The 25693-nt window shown below is 40.9% G+C and overlaps 2 protein-coding genes across 3 annotated transcripts in view; both read left to right on the top strand.

The window, feature by feature from the left end:
- Positions 1 to 24975, top strand: part of LOC109628887 (sodium-coupled neutral amino acid transporter 3-like) — a 36496-nt gene extending 11521 nt beyond the window's left edge. Inside the window, exons 2-17 of one of the 2 annotated variants that reach the window (XM_020086331.2) lie at positions 1989 to 2229; positions 4065 to 4097; positions 4298 to 4391; positions 4673 to 4788; positions 10056 to 10129; positions 10308 to 10400; positions 10614 to 10695; positions 13372 to 13454; positions 15020 to 15078; positions 15457 to 15603; positions 16884 to 16963; positions 17365 to 17465; positions 17843 to 17967; positions 18081 to 18225; positions 18909 to 19012; positions 19494 to 24975. In XM_020086331.2, coding sequence (XP_019941890.2) covers positions 2093 to 2229; positions 4065 to 4097; positions 4298 to 4391; positions 4673 to 4788; positions 10056 to 10129; positions 10308 to 10400; positions 10614 to 10695; positions 13372 to 13454; positions 15020 to 15078; positions 15457 to 15603; positions 16884 to 16963; positions 17365 to 17465; positions 17843 to 17967; positions 18081 to 18225; positions 18909 to 19012; positions 19494 to 19598 — 1578 coding nt within the window. In that variant the 5' untranslated portion in view covers positions 1989 to 2092 and the 3' untranslated portion in view covers positions 19599 to 24975. The remainder of the gene's footprint in view (positions 1 to 1988; positions 2230 to 4064; positions 4098 to 4297; positions 4392 to 4672; positions 4789 to 10055; positions 10130 to 10307; positions 10401 to 10613; positions 10696 to 13371; positions 13455 to 15019; positions 15079 to 15456; positions 15604 to 16883; positions 16964 to 17364; positions 17466 to 17842; positions 17968 to 18080; positions 18226 to 18908; positions 19013 to 19493) is intronic. The other variant, XM_020086332.2, reaches the window with a different exon arrangement.
- Positions 24894 to 25693, top strand: part of LOC109629249 (guanine nucleotide-binding protein G(i) subunit alpha-2) — a 47040-nt gene continuing 46240 nt past the window's right edge. Inside the window, exon 1 of the mRNA XM_020086868.2 lies at positions 24894 to 25028. Within this exon, the coding sequence (XP_019942427.1) occupies positions 24911 to 25028 (118 nt within the window). The 5' untranslated portion in view covers positions 24894 to 24910. The remainder of the gene's footprint in view (positions 25029 to 25693) is intronic.

Below are 25693 nucleotides of genomic sequence, written 5' to 3'. Positions count from 1 at the left end.
AATCAGTGTCTCTGCTGGCAAAACCATGAAAATTTGTATCTCCCCCTGCGCATTTAAACTTCCCTCATTTGCTTCAAACTTGGAGTGCAGGAAAATAAAAGCTCTCTAAAAATAACAGCTTGTGACTGAGTGAGTGTGTTTTCACTCGACTGTTTTCAAGGATGTCATATATTGCTTTTGTGATTAAACATCATGATTGTAGGAGCAACAACTGTCCAATCAGCGCTGCTGTTTCAAGCTCCACTGCTCTGGGCCATTTAAGAGGTACCGCTGTGGCCGCACGGCCCCTCGTGTATTGTCCTCGAATGGCACCTCCAGCCTCTTCGTGATTTGTAGACGATCTGATTGGCAGCGCGGTTCTGTGCAGCGATTTGTCCCATGAGAGGGGGCCTGGTTCTGCCATTGCTACCGTCAGCAACTGCGCTACAACTGTGCATGAATACAGGATCTTGGCATTTGCTGAATTTAAGGTGGCGTCTTTTCAATTAGAGCCAGTGAAATACCTTTCAGCCTCTCGAGTGGCCTGGTGAACTGCAGCCAAGGGGGCCCCGGCGGTATAATGATCCTTGGCACAATAGTAGCACTGTTCTCAAACCCGTTCCCAGGAAACCGCACAACATGTGCCATTGTGCAGTGTGCTTTGCTGCCCAACCACGTTGCCCGGCTTTAGCCAGAGACACCGAGAGTCCAGGCTGCGCAGTGAGGCTCGCAGCAACGTGGTTGAGGAAGACAGGTTCAGAGGACTGCTCGGTGTAGAACAGGCTTTATTCACCTCACACTACGTTTGATGTGTTAAAATAATATTGCACAAAAAAAGACTACATTTAAAAGGGCAGAATGTGGAACGGAAGGAGCCTTGGGGGAACAAAGAGAGCCGAGTGGTTGCCAGGAACGGTCGTACAGAAAACCCTGAGCATTGTTGCCATGTTGAACCCTCCTCAATTAAAGAGGAAACAGAGAGAAAAGTGACAAGCAGAAAAATGGAGGCACAAAGACGACTAGCTGGTTCGTAGCTGGTTGTAGCTGGTTCTTCTCTTTTTGTCTTGGTGCTGCGGGTTTAACTATTTGTGTGTGTTCCTCCTCTGTGGCCCCCAACGTGCTCTCTATTATAGCCTGCGCTGCCGTTTATGCAGCAGAGCAAAGGAGAGCATTCAGGGCCGGCCAGATAGGGGCCTCTGGTCAACAGCATCTAGGAGAAACAAGTCACAGGGGCCTTTTTTGGGACCCCCCAAGCCAGCTGGTCAGCTGAGACACCACAGCAGGATACCCAGGAAATAAAGGCTTGAAGCAAAGCCCAGTGTGTCACCGTTAACTGAAAGCTCTGCTTCCTCTGTGCATAGACCTGTCAGCTGATGTATCAATTATTCCTGTGATTTGTCAAAACATCTATTTTAAACAATAAATATCATTATTATTTTAAGATATTTTAGTCTTGCAGTCACTTTGAGCTTGTTGATGTCCCCAGTCAGATTTCCAACAAACAACCATTCCTGCTCACATTCAATTTAGAGTCTCCATAAACCTGACCCCAATCTGCTCAGTCTCTTTGGACTGTGGGAGGAATCTGGAGAAATCCCATACAGACACAGGGATTTATAAAAATCACCTGTGTGGGTGTCAATGAGTTTGCAGAGCATCTAAGAGATGACACGTTATAAATAAACTGTGAAAACATTTCAATATCATTTCTATCTGTCTTAAATAAGACCTGACTAGTTTATATCAGGTTGGTATTTATAGTGGATGTACGTGATCCAGTGATTTTGATATGAGGTGTAGATAAGTGTTAAGTTAACTGTATTTTTAAGAAAAACATTTCTGAAAAAAACCATAAACTCCTCCTGATGTTGGGGTAACAACATGTTTTTAATTGAATTGAATTCACTATTCAGTTTTAATGTCAAAGTAGAACTTTGCTCCAACCATTAGTGAAAGGACATCGATCTGCCTGCTTCATAACAAAATGTCTGTTTTGTTTTCTTCCACAGATCCCTGGAGGAAAATAGAAACCTGACTCCCAAAGCACAAACATAAGCAAGACCTCAATCTTTAACAAATCTCCACAGACAGATTATTACACACACACGCAGATATGAGTGAAGATAATCCAACTGAGACTGTGGAAACTGGTCCTGCTGAGGTGAACGCTATTCCTAATGGGAAAGGCCATGACGCCGGTGAGGACATCACAGGGTCGGCCAAAAGCCCAGCAGCAGAGGACAGTGAAAAGTGAGTATATTCCCTCATAACACAAAGTATATGAATCATTTTTTTTAATGAATTGCTTGGAAATATAATTTTATTCTATTTTGTTGAGAAACAATCTGAGATATAGGAAGTGATTTAAAGGTCTGGAACCAAAATAATATGGCTGGTCACACATTTATATTAACACAAGAGTCATTTGATTCTCAGTAAATGTATTATCTTACACTTACATAGATATTAATGGTTGAAAAGTGTTCGACTGTCATTTCACACAATGATTTGTGCTGCACTGTTGCAGTGGCAGATCTGCAAATGCATGTGGGAATTTGTCTTCATCTACTGTTAGCCACAATGGCTCTATACCCAGTGTTGAGGCAAGCAAGGTGGCCACTTTCATGACTTTTCTCATGTGTTTTGTCACTTGTGCCTGGATTTTTTGAAGAGTCTTGGGTCTTTTTGACAGCAGTCATGTCCAGGTTTGGTTCTGCAGTTTTTTAAAGAAACACATGAGAAAAGTTGCAAAAAATATCTGCACACATCATATTTGTCCTCTTGGTTTGGTTTCTTCTCCAGTAAATGTGGCATCCATCTCTAAAAGCAACAGTGGGAAACATAAAATCAATGATAATCAACCTCTTTTCAATCAAATTTCTTTCTTTCTGTTTGAACATCCCTATCTCCATTTCAGAATTGCCACTGTTAAAAGTCCAGTGTGTAAGATTTAGGTGAAAGGGAACTATCGGCAGAAATTTAATGCAGAATAATCCTCATGATGTTTTCACTAGTTCATTTCATCTAAATTGTATGAATTGTAGTTTTCTTTACCCCAGAAAAGGTCCTTTATATTGAAATACTTGGACAAACTAAACAGCTTGAGTTTTCATGACAACTGAAGCTACCACAGTTTCTTTTTCATCTTTGGAAGAGGAGGGTGAGGTGAGGGGTGTTCAGCTGCAACATGTAACTTAAACACTACACACATCAAATGAGATCAGGCTCATGTGTTGCATGTACCTGTTTCATTACTAATCGTGAGGTTGCATTGATCAGCGTGAGGATGACCTGACCCTCACTTATATGATGTTGTGTATTTGACTGTTATTCGCTACATGAGCTCCATGAATTAGTAAAATATCTGAATGACTCATTGCTCACAATACAGACAGAGATACAACATGGCAGCTAATTGTGTGTGTGTAGTGTTGAGACTGATTGTGTCACCCTGCTGCCTCGTCACTTGTCTAATAATTGCAGGGTTGCAGGCACAATTTGTGTAACAGCAAATAATCCACTTGTTGCCTGCTGGAGTGGCTTTGAGCAGATTCTTAACCTCCTACCTGCTTATCCACTGTGCCTTATAGTTAGTGAGGGATAATGGGATAAGCTCAGTGTCTTACAGTCATGTCACTCATCATTTTGCAGTATCTTTTTATCGTCTATATTGGGTGGCTGGGGCTCTGGAGGTAGAGTGGGTCGTCCACTAGACAGAAGGTTGGCCGGCCGATCCCAAAGTGTCCCTGGGCAAGACACTGAACCCCAAATTGCTCTTGTGATGTGTGAACGGTCCTGAGAAGGTGCTGCACAGAGATGCACAGTATGAATGTGTGTGAATGGATGAAAGGCAAAACTACTTTAAAGCCCTTTGTCATCAAGACTGGAAAAGTGCTCTATGTATTCAGACCATTTACCATGTAATAGATGGTTTAATTAAAATGTCTCTCTCTCCAGGACACAGGTTTTAATTCATTGGTCCCTTCACTGTATTACTTGCCTCATTATATTATGACTGAGGGTGTTGTTTTTCCACTTTGTGCTCTCGTTGGGTGATGGATGGCCTATCTACACTGTGCCTGTAGAGAAACTGTACCCAATAGTACCCAGAATGCCAGGTATGTATGTTACAATAATAATAATGTGTCCTGTCTGTTTCTCTTGTGCGGGAATTTGCACACCAATGAACAAAAAGGAACATTTTTGTGAAAGCGGAGCCGGCATGTTCTGTAACAAAGAAATGACATTGTTTGACTCGGGTGTTTTTGTTAGTCGCGTTGTTACTCCATGTTCTTGTGACATTGTTTCTTGTCATCAGTCCTCACAGAACTGAGAACACTGGGGCCAACCTCCCAGAGAGCCAGGAGTTCTTATCAGGGGTGGAGGACAAAAAGACCACACGCTTCACGGATGTAAGCTCAAACACAGCCAGCACGCCGTTCTCATATTCTATAATCAGTGTTAAAAGTGTGTAAAATGGATTTATGGGGGCTGGTATTGACATTAACTGAAGCTTTATATTTCACAGTTAAACCCTAAACCTTATTACAAAAAAGAACATTCTCACATCTACACATCGAGCCTTCTCCGAGGCCCAATAGTTCCCTTATGAAATGATGTTTAAATTCACTAGATCCAGACTTAAAGAGAATTATTTTGTTTATTTGTCTCCTCTGTCTGACTTCGATTGTAGTTTGAAGGAAAAACCTCGTTCGGGATGTCAGTCTTCAACCTGGGCAACGCCATCATGGGAAGTGGAATCCTGGGTTTGGCGTACGCCATGGCCAACACAGGGGTGGTCCTGTTTCTGTAAGTTACGCTGTGCATGTGATGTGATAAATATGTCCCTTCGAGATGTCAGACCGTGAGCAGACTTGCATCCCACAGATGCTGTGTGACTCATCCTCCCACCGAGCTCTTCCCACTTGACGTCCACATCACACAGAATAGCACCTAATTGTAGTGTAATTGGCTCGTCAGCAGATCCTGTTTATAACGCTGAAGACACATTTATCTGATAATAAAGGCTCAGATTAATAGCATACAGGAAATCATTTACTTATGATATAAATGTGTGCAACTGCAATTACTGATGCAGAAAATAACCACGTGTGTCTGTGTGGTTGACTCTGATATGCTCTGTGGATATGAGGGGCTTAACGTTTGAAAGCCTCTGCAGCAGCGTTGTCTGTCAAGATTATGACGCACTCGGCTATAGCTTGTAGGTTGATTCCTTTTATGTTCATCCGTGTTTATAACTTTGACTCTGTCAATATTGAATGATGACAGAGAGAACCAGAGCTGTCGAGACACTTTGTTTAATCCTCCGGTTGAGGTAAACATATTAGCCTTGTTTCTGGCACTGCTCTACTCTGACATGATTCACTAAAGTCTGTTATTTACCCATGGGATCAGTTATCACTTCAAAATGTAGCTCTGACAAGCATGATGACTTTTTTATATTCCGTATTTCTCTCAACAAATCCCACGATAAGCGAAAAACTCATCGTCACTGAATAATTTCTGACCACTGGACATGTTAACCTTTAAAAACAGCTGAAACGTGTAGTTCCATTAGTTTTTTATTCTTTTTAAAAGGCTAGGTATAGCATTTGCTAGGCTAGTATTTGCTTAAGCAGCTTGGATCCTAAGCAAACACACTAGGGCTGACACTTTTTACTCGATATTCGAACATTCATTCGAAGGTGGGGGGAAGTTCATATTAAAACTGTTACAGTCAGTTTGAATTTAAAATATACAATCTAGAAACGCATTACACTTTGTCAGTCTCCATCTCAGTAGTTTTCCTCATGATCCAGCAGAGGGCGCTCACTATAAGCTTGACCTTGTAAGCCAGTAATGTTGCGTTGTTTTACTACGAATATTTTGGAGGCTAGCAAGTATTCGAATAGATTCAAATGAATTGCATGTCACAGCAAATTCCTTCAAAGAAGATTTTTGTAAAATGTGACAGGCCTTAAACACACTCCTATGTGATTACAGATAATATTAGATAAAGAGTTATTACAAAATCAGGATTCAACGTTGTAGCTCACTAACTGACACAAAGAAACATATTATGAGAGCACATACTGCTGCCAAGGCCGACAGTCCCCTTATATTCAATCAAGCTGCACCACATTTCACTCATTCCCAGATATATGTTCTCTAAATATGCTTGATTTTCTCAGCATTAATTATTTCCCAGAGAAATAAGTGAAAAAGAGAAAAGTCATTCCTGGATCTGCCCTGCCCTGATCTGGATCCACACCAAAATGTAATGGCTTCTTCCCAGACCACATTCTTCCACCAGATTACACGGTAATCTAATTAGTAGTTTATGCGTAATCCTGCTAAATATCAAACAAATCGGATAAAAACATATAACACCGATTATCATCAGACCTATTCTTTAAAGCCTGTATGGGAAATAGTTTTTTGCTTTAAGAAAATCCATAACATTTCACTAGTATTTTATTGTTGGTGTGTCAGATACTTAAATTTGTTGATGCTCTAATCAGTCTTGAACTTAAACTGACTGATGCTCACATTATTTCAGAAAGTGGGCAACAAAGAGGTAATGACGTTGTATAACACAGCAGCAAGACAAGACAGTGGTGTAATAATGGTCTGATGGACTGTCAAAGCTTTACATGCTCATTCAGATCATCTACTGTCACAAGGTTTCCAGCTGTAAGACCCGTTTTGTTGTTTCTGAAAAATCATCAGATCTGCTCGAGGGTGGTCTCACCACGTATGACGGGCAGCATCAACACTTCCCCTCCTCGTCTTCCTCTTGCTGTTTTGACACCTCTTCCAGATGGTGCTAGTCTGTGAGTGGCTGGTGCTGAAGTCAAGTATTTTTTTTTGAAGATAGCCTTTTAAGGGCACTGCAGAATTACATTGCTTGCAAATTCCAGGCAGTGCGGATTAATTGCAATGTTATGTTTTATTTTTTTCTCCTTTTGTTTATTCGAGCTTTCTTGTTAAGGGTCAAAATCCACAAGAAAGGGAGTTGTCATTTTCCACAGAAAACACTTACTTTAGATGTAACAGGACATCGACTGCATCTACCGTCCACTGGCTAGTTTGGCTTTAATTGGAACTTCAGAGTCGATGCCAATGTCACCGTGGCTACAGCAGCGCTCATAGCTGGTCAGGAATCCTCTGGGTTAGAGGCGTGATTTTTACAACACACGCTTGAAGAAGTTGGACCTGCAAACCAATCAGAGCAGAGGTTCTAAGGGGGGGGGGGGGGGAGGGCAAGATGAGAAACCAAGCATTTCAGACAGAGGGCAAAGAGATGGTGCTGCTGCAATGTACAGTATGAGACAACTGCATATTTTGAATATTACAGCATGAAAACCTATTCTATTACACCCCAAAATAAACACTCAATAATATAAATATGGGCACCTAAAATAAGTATCCCTGAATACAGAGCTTTATTGAAGTGAAATAATGTGACTGCAAATTCTTGTTAGCGTTTAAACTGAGCGCTACTTTTGATATCCATCTCTAAAATGTAAATCAAGGACGTCATTTACACTCCCTCCCTAGGCGGTCATGTCTGGAGGATTTTCCCTCGTGTTCAAGAAAGCTCCTTATTTTTGAGCTGAGTTTTTTTTTTTTAAGTTGTCTGATGTCTGGACCTGCTGAACCTTGTGACGCCGCTGCCTTTTACACTTAGACAGCTCAGAAATGAACTCTGTCGCCGATTAATCTCTAATTTTCACACTGATGAATTCAGATAATTGTGTGCGAATTAATGGTACGTGACCGAATGAAGCAGATAGCTTATATATTTATCCATCCATGTAGTAGATCATGAAACACTGTGTCTTTTGTGTGTTTGTCTGTGTGTATGATCTTTTGTCAAACAATAGAGGAGCTCCTGAGAAACACAGACTGGGTCAGTGACATATTTGGCAAAGCCATACTGGCAGGTTTCCCTGCTCCACATTGGACTCCAGGCCCTTTTCCACCAGTTTCCCATATCATGCTGAACCTTTAAGGTCCTTTGCTGAAAAGGAAAACATGTTTGCTCAAACTCAGGCAGGTAAACGAAGGCTAAAAATATATCATTAGCAAAACAAAGGGCCTGTTGCAGAATATTTGCATCATGTAGGTTGTTTTCACTCTCTCCACAGATATTGCACTTTGATCCTTAAACCTTCCATTTATCCACTCGTGAGGCAACATGCATCAGCTCACTCATATATATGTATATATATGAACATTTATGCCTATTACATTATACAAGTCAAGAGTTTAGCTTATTGTCAGGGATTAGCTGCACAACAGTCATGTTAATGCTTTTTATGACAGAGGGTTCAATCCTATTTGCAGCTGTGAGAATATAGTTGAGGTGAGGACAGCAGTGAAAGCCACTCTGTGACTCATGCACTTATTGAGCGTACTAGATTACTTATCATACCTTCTACATGATTGGGAAAGTCCTTTTTCTCTGTTTCTCTTGTGGCTCAGTGTTTCAAATCACACAGATTTTAGTTTTAGTCCTCAGTGGGTCAGTGGCCCCGGCCCGGAATGCAACGGGGTGGAAAGCTGCGAGCAGGGCTACAGTGGCCAGAGCGTGTCAGTCCGTCTGACTGTCAGCAGATCTGTCCTCCCACTGCCACTCGACTGAAATCCTCCATCGCCAGTCTGCCCAGCATTCCTCCACACAGCTTGGAGAAAAGTGAAGCCAAGCAGTCCGAAAAAAAATGTTAACTGGCTAAGAGTTGGAGTCGAGGTGAAAGATGGGATGCTTGGCCTTTCCAAAAAGAAAGAGGAATGGAGAGAGTGTGTGAGAGAAAGTTAATGTTGCCAGCAGTAACGACAAAGGAGAGAGAAAATAGAAAATAGTTGGAATGAGGTGGACTGGGTCAGAAGTGAGTGGATCAAGGCTCCATTCACAAAACTTCCTCAAGCCCAGGATTCGTTCTGCAGTGGAATTCTAGCTTTAACGTCAAAGGGTTGAACACATGCACCTTGTTAAAGTGGGACAGTAGACTTGAAACATGTGTGCATCATTAGCAGTGTATGTAAACATAAATATGAGGGCTGCAGATAGAGTGGAGAAATCAGCCATCATCACAAATAGTTGATGTCTTGAGTGTCATTTTTAATGCCACCGCACAGACATCAGCCAGTGGACGGAGGGAGTTGTCCGTTTGTCTTTCCTGCTCTTGTGAACACGGCATCTACAAGAACACTCTGAGGGAACTTCTTCAAACTTGATGCAAATGTTCAGTTTGACTCAGAAATGAAGTCATTTGATTTTTGATTGTTTTGTTGTTTTTCATAACTTATATAAACAGTTTTAAATTTTAAAAACAGTTGAAACATTTTGATTTGAATCAGGGACTGTCTGATCAGTGAATAAGTAAAACATCTGTTATGTGCTTTCAGAACTTGTTAGATTTAAATTTTTGATCCCTTAAATTTATGCAAAATTCCCTGATCCACACCGACGGACATCATGTGTTGCCTCTCGGCCTCGTGTTTCTCAGCACATTCCACTCAGGAAGGTTGGAATATAAACCTAGTTTATACTCTCACATACTGCAGAGGGATTTTATTGAGAATAACAGTACAACACGATTTTAGAGAGGATTGCTCATCTTCATGATAACAACATGTACAAGTACACGCCCTCTTGAGATTCTCTTACTGTAGATGAAGGGACAGGCTGTTGCTGAGACTGAGCTGGATTATTCCACCACTGAGAAACAAAGAGGAACCAGATTAACGTTTGCTGAGGATCTTGCTCCTTGTGCCAATCCCAGCGCTGCATTGTAAATGTCTCTGTTGAAACCGTCCATCTGGAGTGTGTGTACCGACTGTGGCCGAGGGCAGAGGGGCTGATGGGGCAGCTGGAGTAACAGTCCAGTGTAAAGAGGATCCACAGGGATTCTGATCTTCCAACACAATCTATGTACATGGCATCCAGAAAATGTATGTCTGTGCTGCAGCTGTGTAAATAGCCCTCAGTGAAATGTACAGCGCAGTAATGTAACATATAAAGATGTGCTTTTAATCATGATAAAGGTTGATGTGTGTGTTGTTTGTTGCAGGGTCCTTCTGACAGTGGTGGCAGTCCTCTCATCATATTCCATTCATTTACTGCTGAAGTGTTCTGGGATTGTAGGTATGTTTCTCATTTCGCAGTCTGCATCTCCTGATTAGCAAACCTTTAAATTACACATCGTGTGAAGATGCTAACAATACAACAATTTGTGATATATATTTAATTAGAAGTCTCTTTACAGTCCAAGCCCTTGTCACTGTGGATTATACATTGTATTTATCTGGTGTGTGTGGCTCAGGTATTCGTGCGTATGAGCAGCTCGGTTACAGGGCCTTTGGGACCCCGGGGAAGATGGCGGCAGGTATTGCCATCACACTGCAGAACATTGGAGGTGAGTCACACACCATCTGTCCTCACACATACACACACTTTTATTTTATATTCTGAGACATGGGATAATACTCACATTTTTCTTTCTAGAGAATTACATATGCTCTGTGTGTGTATGTGTGTGTGTCTCCTTTTTGTACATACCACACATTAGCCTGTTCACATGTTAGAAATAACACACTGGAATGTCTGTGTCTATGTGTCCTCTCCACAGCCATGTCCAGTTACCTGTACATCGTCAAATACGAGTTTCCTCTGGTCATCCAGGCCTTTCTGATGGTGGATAAACCTGCAGGGTGAGTGGTCATTGATATTATGCTCTACAGCATTTGACTTCAGATCTATAGGAAACACATACAATGCATTTATACCATAAACTGTATATAAAGATGGATGATGCGTCTCCACTTCCTCACACTATCCAGAAATCCTCTAAGGGAGAAGGATGGAGCTGCTGTATCAACAAGTCTGTCAATCATGATGTTTTAACCCCTTTTTATATCATCAATAAAATAAATACTAGAACATACACTGGTGATAAGACCTACTTTAAATGACGGATACCATCCTTGAGAAAATTTGGATTGGACATTTACTTTGACTTTTAATTTGGCCCTCGTCCCATCCATTAATATGGAGGAGGGGGGATTAGACTTATTCTGCAATGCATTTTGTGATATTGATCAGTGTGTTATAGTGCTATACAAGTGTGTGTGTGTGGCAATGCAATGCTGCAGAATCAGAAAAGAATGAAGCATCATGACATAAAACTCTAATTATTGATCACTACCGAAGTAAAAGGGTCAATATGGAGTCAATTCTGTAAATAACAGTGTGACACTGTCTTTGAAAAGATTCAATATTAATATACTCGTATGGAAATTAATATTGGCAGTGTGATGTTTCACTCCTTCACTGGGCTTCATGCAGTCATCCAGTCCCATCAGCCTGTGCCAATTATCGGCGAACCTGGCGCTGCAGCTCATGTGCTGAGCAGCTGGCGTGAGAACAGCTGTGATAGTGACCCCGAAGGAGGGGAGCAGCGCGGCCACCGAGAGAAATGTTCATATCAAAACACAGCGGCAGAAAACGTAAACCATGGGATATCACTGGCTGCTGCAGGTGGCCCCAAAGACAAACAACACTTGCGTCCTTGGATGAGATTTTGGAGTGTGATGTCACCCCCCTTACACGTTCACCCTTACCCCAGTTAGAGGGGTAGGTGCATTACTCCTCTCGTGCACAGTATGGAGAAGAGTGGGTGAATGGAAGAGGGGAGTAAATTGAGCATTTGTATGATACAGTTGTCTGGTTACACAACCTTTTATATAAATGTGCAGAGTCTCATCAGCATTTTTGCAACAGAGGAAATGTCCCCTCATTAATGCCATAAAGAAACAAGTGCATGCACCTACACTGGTCTCAACCTAAAGGAAAAAAGTTCACCACGAGTGCTCATAAACATAGACTGAACAATCCCACTAAGTAGCCACCATAACAACATTTCAACATTGTTTTGTGTTGTCAGCTCTGTTGTCTCCGTGCAGCAGGGCTCGATGCTGTGGGCCACGGCCAACAATCACTGTTTATTTGAAATGACAGACTAGATTGTCCTGGTGGCATCTCATCCTAACGGTGGGTGTGTGTTTTTATTGTACAAGGAGTGTGAAAAATAACAGGGCCACATCAAGGTCCAATTCACATTAATACAATGACTCAGCAACAGATAAATACTGAGTAGACTGGTTATATTTGTTATAGATACAATGAGTGAGTTTCTGGATTTATTTAGCATTAGGGTTAAGATTCCTGTATGGTGGGAATTCAATGTGATATTTGTAATGTTAGTTTATAATATAATATAACTTTCATTACCTGAGAGAGAGACTTTTATACAGAGGGATTGGCTCTTCCACAGAGTCCGGCATGATTCTAAGGTAGCCCAGAATGGACAAAAAAAACACTGGCTCTAGAGAACACCTTTAGCATGTTTACGTTACCTACAGGCCACCGTAGGTTCTCCTTCATGCTTCCAAATGGAGGGTGAGATGAGGGGTATTAGTTGTAATATGCAACCTCACAGCTAGAGGCCACTAAATCCCACACACTGAACGTTTAAAATGAATGACGACTTTTATGGATAACCTCAGTGGATCATTGTTTTTATACTCAAGGAATGTATCTCTTTATTTCAAAATAAAAATGTGTTCATTTTTTTTAATGTTATATATTATATGTATGTGTTATTATATCAGAAGCTGATTTGCATTTCCACATCATTTTCAGATGAGCCTTTTCTTGTTTGAGTAAAAATACAGTGTGTGCTGCAGTAGATGCCGAATCTCCGCAGTGTGTTCTGCCTCAGACTAGAATGAATCACTCCTACTGTGATGGTCTAAGAATAGCTCACAGATGTTTGTTTCCTGGATGTGTTTGTTGAAGTTGTAACGTGTGGTTGTGTCTGTTTGTCATGGGTTCTGCCAAACGTCTTGTCAGAGCCAGTGTTTACCCTCAACAATAGTGTCCACTACACTCTGTGTCAGATTCCATGTGACTGAGTTCACAAAAAATTAAATTATTAATTTATAGTATTGTATAAACAGCTCAACGTTTATGACATTTGTTAGCATGTGTGAGAAGAAGAATGAAGAATAATAATAGAAGTAAAGAGGAAAAAATATTCATTTCTAATCATCATGTTTCTTGACAACCACAGAGTTGAATCTGTGTTCACACTGTCTCTGTTTAGCTGTGAATAAAAATAACATCTGCTTGACATACTGTAGTTATAGAGAAATAAAATAATAGCTGAGCTTTTTCCCTCATTATCTTTTCCCCAACTGACTTCTTAGATTTTCACACTTTTCTCCTGTGTCTACTCAATCGATAGTTGACTCAGTGCAAATGCTGTGAGCCGAGTAATTCACAATCAATACATTTAATTGCCTCTGTGTGTTTCTGTCTCTCTGCAGTGAATGGTACCTGAATGGAAACTACCTTGTCATCATTGTATCTATTGGTGTAATATTACCACTGGCTCTAATGAAACAGCTTGGTGAGTGTGTACAACCATGTCCTTCTTATAGTGGGATACTCCTCTCATCTGAGATTCACTCTATTATCCAGTTTTGTGTATGATGAAGTGAGAATGTGGCCACTGCTGCTGCAAATGACAGTTATGGGGTAAATTAGCATTTAAAGCAATTGTTACTGTATGACAAGTAGCTATAAGTTATAAAAGAGTGAAGCCTGGAATACAACATCATTTACTTTATAGGCACTATAAACTAATGGTCACACCAGAACAAGTAAGGCTGTGACAGCAGAGACTGTGTGTGTTGGACTGAACAATTGTTTGTGTTATTGCTAAAGAATTCCACTTTTCATTTAAGAGGAAGAATGTATCATTTCTTCTGTCATTCCACCTACAAGTTCTTTAAGGCTATAACAACTACAACCTGCAGTCTTGGTGGCCGTCTTGTCACCTCCTAAATTTGAACTGTTGCCATATCTTTTAAGATATTAAGATATCTTCAGTTGAAGAGGACACAGATTTCAGACCTACACAGATATTTTTTACTATTTAAGGGCCAGTTGAACTCTCCCTTTGTTACCTCCACAAGGAGGTTATGTTTTCATCCACGTTTGTTAGCTAGTTAGCAGAATAAGGCAGTATTACTGGAGGTATTACTATGAAGCTTGGTGGAAATATGTTGTATGGGCCAGAGAAGAACCCATTAGCTCTTGGTGCGGATCAAGATCAGGATCCAGGAACAATTATACACGTTCTTTAATATTGTGAGATAGAGAACAATTCGTGGATCTTTATGAAACAGCAGGCATGTTTGGTGCAGATCCAAATAAAAATCTGGATCTAGTAAATTCACTGTGGTTTTATAAGGGGACTGTAAAACTGTCCCTGGGGGAGGTATGTGATCTTTGTGCCATTCTAGTTTTGTTAATATCTTTTCCTGACAGAGAGAGTATTTTTCAAAGCTAAGTGATGCTGCTGTGTTTTTCTGTCCTCTCTTCATCTTTCCACTGCTGTCCTCTTGAAATGCCCCATGTTGCATTGCTTCCTCCTCTGCTTGTTCAAATGCTGCCATGTCTGATAATTCTTAACACTCTAACAGACTAAAGTTCCCTCATTGTTTAAAGCAACATCCCTCTGTTGACACAAACACACACCCAGTGTGTTTCATGTGGTTGGAGTGTGTCTCTTCATCACAGCAACCCTCCATGAAAAGAGGCAAAAGGCAGGAAAAGCCAGTCTGGGAGTGAGAAACTGAGGCGTATTGGCCGACCTCTTGTTAGAAGTCCGTCTCTTGCCGAGACATGGAGGACAAACAGAGCCAGGCAGTGCGGCGGAGTCAGTAATGAGCTCTGCCTCTGTGCACATTAAATCAATTTGGTGCACCTCAAGGCATGAAGAAGAACATGTGGTAGAAAAACACAGGTCAACAAACAGGAAAAATTCAGCTTTACCTCAATAATGATAAGTTATTAGAATGAAGTATTAAACATAGCTTAAACTAGCAGTTTCCATGTGCTCTTATTGTGTAAGATATGTCAGATAAAGCGTGACTATGCAGACAAATACTAATCATCCTTCTTCTTCAGGATACCTGGGCTACACGAGCGGGTTCTCCCTGAGCTGCATGGTTTTCTTCCTCATTTCGGTGAGTTCCTCTGATTATACCCGCGAGCTCGATATCGTGCGCCATGCTTCTAGTTTCTCGCCTTTTGGCAGAAACATCAAGGCTGCATATTTTAGATGCAATGGGATCAGCTTGTAATAATTCTTTTTTTTCACCTTCCCACCACCTCTTTAATATTCCCGACTGTCTCTACTCATCGCCACAATGTCGTGTTTGCATGCTGCAGTTCCAGGCTGTGTTGGTTCTCTGTCTTTGTCTGACCTAGTTTTGGCTGTGTGAGCTGTAATCCACGCACGACTCTATCTCTCCCTCAGGGCCGTGTTTTCCCCCTGTCTGTATATTAACTGTGATCCATAGCCTTCGTTCCTGTTTAATGCTGCTCTCTTCTTCACTGAACAGGTCATCTACAAGAAGTTCAACATCCCTTGTCCGTTTGTGGACTTTTCATTCAACGGAACCACCAGCATCTTGAACACCACTGCTACGGATCCTGGTGGGGAGGAAAACCCCGCTTGTATTCCCAAAATGGCCAACCTCAACTCACAAGTAGGTTTCACGCATGTCACTCAGTCTGACAGTCCACCTCCACTGCCATGGCCACTGACAAGCACCCACTGACATCTTCAGCATGTTGCTAGTGACGGATCATAATCAAAGCATGGAAGTCACACTTGGTTTGAAGCACTTGGTTGCACCCATGAGGAGATCAGGCCCCTTTTCTTATCAAGCGGTTTGTTCAAAGCTCAGAGATGGAGAGCAACCCCTTCGAGCTCCTGTCAGCTAAGGAGTAAAAATTGCTTTGGCATTCTCTCGCTTACAGTGAGCTCATCAAGTCTGCCCTTTGTCGGACAAAGAGATAAGTAATGAGTGAAATGGGAAAGAGCTAACATTTCTCTAAGTGTGTTTACCTTTTACACACAGTACATACCTTCACAGCAGGAGCAGACTCTTAAAGACTCTTAGGCTACATCCACACTTTAATTCATTTGAACACGCAACAACTCTGCTATGGATAGGCCAGACGTCCACACAACTGTAGTTTTACATCTGCAAAAATAGAGATGTTTGGAAACGCTGCTGGCCCCGTATGAAAACTCTGGGATTGTCCAGTCCACAGCCTGGATGGGCCGAAAAGATGACAAAGACACTCACAACCGCTTACTGATTAACATCCGCTACCAGTGTACAGTCTACATGGATAATCAGTTACTCAGTAATATTATTAGAATAATTCAATAAGCATTGCTGACCCTGTTGTCTTTGCTAACAGCTGTTGTGCAGTTAAATTCTGCATTTTACAATAATACAACTGTTACATGTGTAGCAGAAAAGCTGTCTGGTCATGTGAGTTGGTATTTCAGGTGTTTTAGTACGGATGGGGATTAAAACTGATACAGAGTCAAAACGCTTGTGTGGAAAGACATCGTTTTAGTTTGAAAAAGCCGTAGTATGGATGTAGTCTTATCACCTAAATTTGCTTGATTTTCACATTACATTTCCTGTACTTTATCAAAACCAGGTTAAATACTGACCATTTATTCTGGATTATTATAAAAATTATCATGGCTTCATTTCCAACATCTAAAGATTTATGAGTCTTTACTAACCCAGACTAGACCGATTCCTGCTGCTTAGCAGCTTACATTTAAGGCATTCTTAAATAGGCCAAAGCTGGTCTGCAGCCAGGCCCAAGTTAATCACAGGGAAACAATTAGCTCTCTGTGATGTGTGTGAGGGAGTAATGGGCAGTAAAGCACAGGGTTGGTGGTAAGACGTCTGGGATGGCGCTGCTGTATCTATGGTGATTTGTTGGGATTCATTTTCAGACGGCCTACACCATCCCTATCCTGGCGTTCGCCTTTGTGTGCCACCCTGAGGTCCTGCCCATCTACACAGAGCTGCGCAAGTATGTTCTTATGATGGAAAACTCCTGCTAAGTTCTGGACAAAAAAAAGATTCAGCTGCATAACAAAGAGGAAAAGCTACTGTCTGCTTTGTGCTTGGCTGATCATAACCCAGTCACATGCACTGCTTTCACTTTGTTTTGAGATGACTTGGCACTGCTTGTGTTATGTAGCATGTTGTAGATTGAATTTATCATCCTGCTTTGAACCACTGTTGCTTGCTCTGATTCGTTTAAATGTATTTAATATTATAGTAGCCTCACAGTTTCAGATTGTATTTTACAGTAACTGGGCTACATGCTTCATGTTTGTCATTTGATGGTGGATGTCCTGATGCGGTGTGTTTTTGCTTCTGTGTGTGTGTGTGTGTGTGACATCACATGGCAATATCTTCTGATTTCAGTGCCACCAAGAAAAAGATGCAGCATGTGGCCAACATCTCCATTGCAGTCATGTACAGCATGTACTTCCTGGCTGCTCTATTTGGATACCTAACTTTCTATGGTGAGGCCTGGTCCTCTATCTGTCTATCTATCTATCTATCTATCTATCTATCTATCTATCTATCTATCTATCTATCTATCTATCTTATACATAATTATATTATATTATATTATTCCAACAGGAGGTGCTGAAAACCATGATGCAATCCCCCCCTCTAGTGGTCATACAATAGAATAATCATTGCACTCTGTTCCTGTTAACAACTCCATTTAAAAGATACCAGAATTTACAGATGCTTTATCAGATGAAGTAGCATGATTATGTTAGATTATGTTATATCAGTTTTCATTGTTTTAAGACAGCTGATGTTTTGTTAGTTGGTTTGGGAGGAGTTCATCATCCTTAGATCTATTTTCCTCTGTTTGCATGTTTTCCAGGTGAAGTGGAAGCAGAGCTGCTTCACACCTACAGCCGCATCGACCCGTATGACACTCTGATTCTGTGTGTGCGCGTGGCCGTGCTCACTGCTGTCACACTCACTGTACCCATCGTGCTCTTCCCAGTGTGTAACATTTTAGCACCTACATTTCACACCTGCATACTTACATTACTTTCATCACGCAATGACTCGACATAGTGAAACCATTGAAAATGGCCTTTTCTGGTCACAAACAGGTCCGGAGAGCTATTCAGCAGATGATGTTTCCCAACAAGACCTTCAACTGGCCTCGCCACATCGCCATCGCCTTCGTTCTGCTCACGTTCATCAACCTGCTGGTCATCTTTGCCCCCAACATCCTGGGCATCTTTGGGATCATTGGTAGGTTTGAGCACCACTGTAACAAAGGGGGTTCTGATGCTTGACGCTGCAAGAGACGGATTTGGTTTGGCACCATGACAAATCCAGAGTAGCTTTCATGATCTCCGATAAATTAAATCTGTTGATTGATTATGTGTGCGGCCGCCAAAGTGCAAAATTCTGCAAATTTTGCGACACGCAAGGACAAATAAGACCAGAGATCACTAAATATGTAACCATGTTTAAACTGGATGTTATATACACTGTAACTCTGTATACAGGAGTGAACACTTGGAAAGTTGGGAAGAAAAAGAATCTTGGCAGATGAGAACCACCATCACATTTGTAGTTTTACCAGTAACTTAAGATAATAAAAATTAAGCAGGATTTTGAGAACAATAAAATATTTAGATTTTCTCAGATTTTTGGACTTCGGTGTGGGGTAATATTTGGTGTGTGCAGTATTTACAAATGGAAACTAACGGGCTCATTCATGCTTAAAACATTAAATTCAAAAGCCTCATATCATCTATTGTTACTTCTGGTAGCGAATTAAACTAAATACAAACTCATTCTTTTTCCTGGCTCTGTATTTTCCTACAGTGCTGTCAGACCGGCAGCAGCTGTGTAATGAAGAGTGAAGGAGCAGAGAATTTATGGAGAGTTGGCTCATGAATAATTCCGTGTTTTTGTCTGCTCTCCAGGTGCCACATCTGCCCCCTGTCTCATCTTCATCTTCCCTGCTGTCTTCTACATCCGTATTGTTCCCAAAGAAGAGGAGCCGCTGCGCTCTGTGCCCAAAGTCATGGTGAGAAAATTATATTCAGTATGCATTCATTTTAGGTTAAGTTAAGTAAAGTGAAGTTAAATTAGCTCAAGTTCAGTTGGGTTTGGGTAGATTTGGTTAAGTTTGGTTTATGTTTCGTTATCTCAGGTTAGGTGAGTGTGTGTTTGTGTGTCTGTGCGCATGTCTATCTGTAGTTATTCTGGACAATTTTGGTTCCATACCATCATTTTGAGGACATTTTGCTGTTGTGAGGACATTTTGGCTCGTCCTCACAAATTCAAAGGGCTGATTGAGGGTTAAGACTTGGTTAGGGTTAAGCTTCACAGTAGTTCTCAAGTACTAATACCAGTCTGAAATGTGTGGCTGCCAGAGGTAGAATAACACTGAAGATGTGTCTGGGCACAGTCACTAATATTCAATGATTTACTAGTGAAGTTACAATGTTCTTTCTGTCTCCTGTCTCCTGTTTCCTGACACTCTCATTACTCCCTTTCTCGTCCAGGCTTTCTGTTTCGCTGGGATAGGCTTCCTGTTTATGATAATGAGCCTCAGCTTTATCATCATTGATTGGACATCGGGCACCAGTAAAGCCAGCAGTGGTCACTAGGCACCGCATTCCCTCCTCCTTTTTTTCAGGTTTTATATTGTTGAGTTAGACCTGTGTTGTAATGTTACCGTGTTTTCTCTGGATCATGTGTGATGTTAAAGATGCCCTCTATGTTTTCCATTAGAGACGTCTAGAGTCGAGAGCTCGGGACGAATTTCTGTCTCTCTGCAAACGCTCTCGCTCTGATGACGTTGAGTCGTACTGTACATCCTGCCAAACAGTGCACCTCCAGGTCGGTTTGAAGGTGAATTCACTGAGAGGCCGGGTGCGGAGAGATTGATGTTGACATGTTGGAGGCTGTGCCTTGTGAGATGGATGTAAAAAAAACAAAAAAACAGCTAAGTGATAATGTAGAATGCTGCTGTCTGTAATCACCTCCCCTTGCTGTCCCTGCGTCTTGATCATTGATCTGTAAACTGCTCCTCAGATCAGAAAACACAATCTGGGGCCCCTCCCTTAAAACAGTTTGGAATCAAATTTATTGAATAATAGAAATTTCTTATATGATTTTTATTAATAGTTTTATTCTATGTTATTTAAATAACTGTATATTTGCCATTCTGTGCACGTGCAGAGGCAAGTGATATGAAAAGCTGATGCACAGAATGAAAGATGCATTAAAGGAATAGTTCAAAATTTCTGCTTATCGTATCTTGACACCACTCTTATGTCAGTATAGTAAACATGAAGCTGCAGCCAGCCTTCCTTAGCTTAGTATAAAGACTGGAAAATGTTGAACTATTCCTTTAATGTGTGCAGCTCTTATCTGCAGCTCCACTAACTTGTGCCGCTGTTGTTTATTTAAAGGCATTTAAGAGCCAGGGTGCAGAACCACTGAGAGCTTGTGGTGCAGCGCTCTGAGCACATTTATCATCACATTACTACACAATATGATCTAGATGTATATTTTTTATTAATAACAACCTCTACTTGATGGAAACCTCAGACGATGCAGTATGGACTGATCAATGTCAGAGAGGCAGGGGACAGAACTCTATATACAAGAATGCCTGTGTTGTGCAGAGAGATTTTTCTTTTTCAGTATAACTGCGCACATGACAGTGATACGGTACTGGAGACCGAAGGTGGATTATTAACTGAACTAAGACGAAAGTTCCTCTTCGTCCTCAAGTGGGACGAGGAGGAACTGGCAGATCTGTTGTGTTGTTTCTGAATCTTCACTGGAGGTAATCAGAGAGTCAAATCATGAATAAAATAACAACAGGGTCACTTCATTAAGTGGTTAATAGCAGTGTGGAATCTGTAAATATTTCTGCGTTCAGCACAAGCTTGATCCCTCGATAACAGAGATGACCGACATGGGATTTACCGTCTCTTTAACAAATGAAATGTTGGTGGTTAGGAATAGCACTTTCCTTTAAAAAAGCACAACATTCTTGTAGCCATTAATATGTTCAAACAACAAATTATTCGTAAGAGAGTTCGCTCACATTAGGTAGATGTGATTTCAATGCATATCCCTTCATATGACTAAATCTATGATAAATTAATCAATCTAATGTAGATTCAGAGGAAATTATCAATGTATCGATGGTATAATATGTATGTTTTCTCCAAATTACTTGACCTGATGTTGTTACTTATAGCATTTCCTGTGAGCCCCCGTGATCATCAGCGCCCTCCTCTGGTCTGTTTTGTAGACGCAACAACAAATTAAGTGGATGTACTGTTGAGGGTTTTTAAGTGTCCGTGTTGTTTTAAAAAATGAAAACATGGCTCCACTGTATTTGAACTAAACCTACCTGTATACATTTGTCTTGTTAAACCCTGGACCTATGACCCGATCAGAAGTATAATATATTTCATACCATTGATATATTAACTGTTGTTTTAAACTTCACGTTTAATGTTTATTCGGCGTATCAGTTGAATCTGAATCAGTGATGAAATGCAAGATGCTAAACCTGTTAATTATTGTTTTTTCTTGTATTTTTTAATTATCTCACTGTTATCATCAGAGGTATGGACTGGGTCTTTCCTCGCTGCTCGTTGGCAGACGTTAATCTACTAACTCGGAGTTGTTAGTGAGCTGGTGTGCTAGCCTACATTTCATTATATTCTTGCAGGTAAAATCTTCTTCCACCTGACTACTGTGAGTTCTGTATGGGTAACTGAGTGTCGTCCTGTCCGTTTATCACACATCAAACCTCTTCTAATCAATTTGTATTTGATTGTATCCAGGCCTTTGGTTGTCTGTGTGTATCTGTATGCAGAGGGAAACATCGGAATCAGCCACTGGGGTGTAAGCAAGTGTTATTAAACCAATTAGTGTGTTACATATATATATCCCCAACTTCCTGCTTTTGCCTATGATAAAGCCATTTGGTAAATTAAGTAAAATACACAACTCACACACACACACTTTATATCCTCACAACATGCAAAAAATGGCAATGAGTTAAGTTAAGTTAAACGCTAGTGGCTGATACAAGATCTTTGAGAACCTGTATTCAGATCTCAGTGATGTCAGTCTCCCTCTTTTTTTGTGATTTATTGAAACGTGTATGATTGAATAGTGACATTAAGTATCGACACCGGCCAGCAATTATAAATAATGTATATAAATGTATACCCTTTATATTCTATATGCATATCTAGTTTGTATAATGTAAATAGTAATTCAAAGTTTTAGTCCAATTAAAATATAAATGTAATCATTTTCAAAGTGCTTTTAAACCTTTTTGTCCTTCGATTCATGTCTATTTTCTTGTATCTCTATATATTTTAATATGTTTCTGGCAGTTATTGTATACTGTAAACAATGTTGCAATAAAGATAATGAGGTAACTTAAGTTGCATCTGTTATCGTCTCTCAGATATGATCATTGGGACATTATTTTATATTCTTGGAGACAGGAGATTGGTTGCAGATTTGTATATTCAGTAGTTTGCCTACATTGCTATTCCTAAGTAGAATATTAGATCTTGTGGATGATAATGTAGAACAAAAACAGCTGTAAATGGAGACTATGACCGTAACCAGCCACAGTTCAACCTGACCTTTAGGCAGCGATAAAAATCCATTGATAAAAGTGTATGTATTTGTATGTTTCATGGATTGTAATCTTACAACTTTTCACAGATGCATATAACTTGATTCAATATTACCCAATCATCTTATTGTCCCTCTTAAGCCTAAAACCCTGTTTTTTATTGGACTGTAGTATAAACACAGTGTAAAATCAAAAAGAGAGAAAAGAAAACGCTCAGAAGTTAATTCTTCTCAGATGTAATTCTTCTCAGAGTCACAAGGTGACACTATAGAGCTGTGGATTGAGCTTTGGAGTGAACGCTCTAATGGACCATCGAGTAATGCAACATAATGTCAGGGTTTCATTTACAATTTTCTTGTAGCTTAAATCCTCTATGTTGTATTTGAGTCAGTTTAGACTCCATACATACATTTAATCATTATGCTCTATCTGGTATTAGCATCAAAATATTTCTATAAACCAATTTGGGTGACAAGTTTTTTTAAACACATTGATCACTGACTCCATAGATGTATACCTTCTGTCTTGGGAAATGAAAGAAGCTGTCATGGAAATAATTGTAAGATGCAGCCCTGTGCTGTCGGCCTATAGATTAGTAAAACATCTGAGAGGGACCCTTCAGCCGAGTGAGTAAACTTTGCAGTAAATTATTTTACTCCACAAAAAACGTTTTTTGTGATGAATATTTCTCCTGGAAATTTGACCTCTGCGATGCAGATTGATGTACAAGTATGTTCAAAGTGTGACGCTAGAGGGAAAAATGTATCTGATGGAAGAACAAGGTTTGTCTGAGCTTGCCTAAAATGTTATGCTGTTTTTTTTGGCCCACTATACATGGAGATGTAGGAGACATCTTGTATCGCCCACTCACTTTGCAAAATTGGGATTCAGATTTGTCCCACATCCCACATTCGTCCCACACATCGTGTGTAATGATGGCACATGGGCTGTCCGCTTCTGTTTGCCAGATCTAGGCCACAAGTAAACTATAGCAATACTGCATGTCAACCAATGGTGCAAAAGGTTGCACAAATTTATTTCATGCTATTTGGGCCACATTTACCATTTTTGGTTCACATCTGTTTTCCGATATTTGAGCTACATTTGCTATTTCACAAGTGGGCCACTTTAGGTTCACATTCATTTAGTCCGGGCCGCAAAAATGCCAGGAGTGCCGCAGCATTGCCTGAAGTGGCCCACATCCGTACGCTATCTGAGTGAAACTTTTGAAATGAAAGATGATTGCATAAACTGACTTTATGCAATGGGAGGGGAAGACTGTCATAGGTTCAATATATTTAATGTTTAAAACGCTATCATTTAAAGGATAGCGTTTTTAGAATATCTTTAAGTAAAATAATGAATGCAGAACAATTAGGCCTACTTGTAATGGTGTATTTTTTATTTCTGAATACGTGTATTTGTATGTCAAATACGTGAGCTATTAGTTGTGAATGTCAAAAACACTCTGAATGTTGCTTGAATTCCATTACTTAACACAGAATTCTACAGTAGCTCTCCAAGGAACCCCCCACCCCACCCCCCCTTCCCCGACTACATTTCCCATGAAGCAGTGGGAGTGGGCGTTTCCTAGCCTGAAGGTTGGCCCTGCTGCTGTTGCGTTCGGAGGTGACGGAGCTGTCTCGCTGTTTGTCGGACTGAGGGGAACTTCGCGGCCACTACGGGTGTGGCTTTAAACGTGAGAAATCTCAACCCCGGGTGAAGCTTGCCTAACGGCGACAGAGCCGAGTAAAGAAAGAGCCACACTTCAAACAGCAAAGATACTGAAGCAGAGAGCGAGCGTGTGCTCGGCAGCCTGACTGACACGGAGGAATCCGTGTGCTCGCCTTTCAACAGCTGGAATACTTTTTTCTTTCCTTTTCTTTCTTGGCTCAACTTCGTGGCCCGTTTTCGTGCGTGCGCGTGTGACCTGCTCCCATGTTCTGCGGGAGGAATTAGACAAAACTCCACCGAATAAAAAGTTTCTTTTCCGGTCGCTGGACAACTTCTCCACGCTGTCAAGAAAGCACCGATGCTGACCGAGTGACCGAATCAGCACCGACACGTCGGGAATTTTCGTGAACCCCCCTCCCCACAAAAAAAAGTTCGTATCGGGAACTCTGCAGTCTCCGTGGATGAAAGGACTCCGTCACCACTCTTGAAGAAGAAAAAAAGCAAGTCGACCCAAACTTCAACCCTTATTTCAGAAATAAGGGTCATTGGACTGTGCCATTATATATTTTTTCTCCAGTGATAATTGCCCACTAAACAGCAGACCTGAAGCGCGCACTAGGAACCATGGGGTGTACAGTCAGTCAGGAAGATAAAGCCGCGGCCGAGAGGTCTAAAATGATTGATAAAAACCTGAGAGAAGATGGAGAGAAGGCGGCGAGAGAAGTGAAACTGCTGCTGCTGGGTGAGTTTTATCTGTCACAAATCTTGACACCAGGGTTTCTCAAGAAACATGATGCAATAGCAAAACATGCTTGAAACAAACGTGACACTGTAAAATCAAAGGCAAAAGGTGATAGGAGAGGTACATCTATTGAGGCATGTCTCTGGGCCTACGAAAAATGCCATTTTGTGCCCCCCCGCTAAGTGTTTCCTTCACACTCCATTGAAATAAACACGACACAGGAAGATCAAAGGCAAAACGTTTCTGAGCAAGGTTTGTATTTAGCCCTCAAAAACACGTCCTTCAGTTCACCCTCACCTTTCCGAGTTGTTAGGGGCTGAGTGTTTCTTCACTCACCACCCGAGGAGACAAACTTGGCAGAAACCACCAGAAATAAATGTGTTTTTGTGCAGCAGTAGAAGTTGTGATCTTTACCTACCACTACCCCACTTCACATGTTTTAAAAAGTAGCATGTCATTAATACTTTGACATAAACATATGGGCTTTACTGAAGATGTTTTGGAAAGTTTGGAGATGAAACAGCATCACGGAACACATGTCTCCATCTAGCAACATGTGTATGTGGAGTGAGTGATGTCTTTTATTTATTTATTTTTTGGCAAGACAGTCCAAATTGCCAGTCTTAACTTTGCAGTGGTTTCCGCCCAGTACGACTGAATAGACT

Source organism: Paralichthys olivaceus, chromosome 2, assembly GCF_024713975.1.
Source record: "Paralichthys olivaceus isolate ysfri-2021 chromosome 2, ASM2471397v2, whole genome shotgun sequence".
Classification (NCBI taxonomy): Eukaryota; Metazoa; Chordata; class Actinopteri; order Pleuronectiformes; family Paralichthyidae; genus Paralichthys; species Paralichthys olivaceus.
The sequence above is the reverse complement of the archived record's forward strand: the minus strand, read 5'-3'. Positions and strand labels throughout refer to the sequence as shown.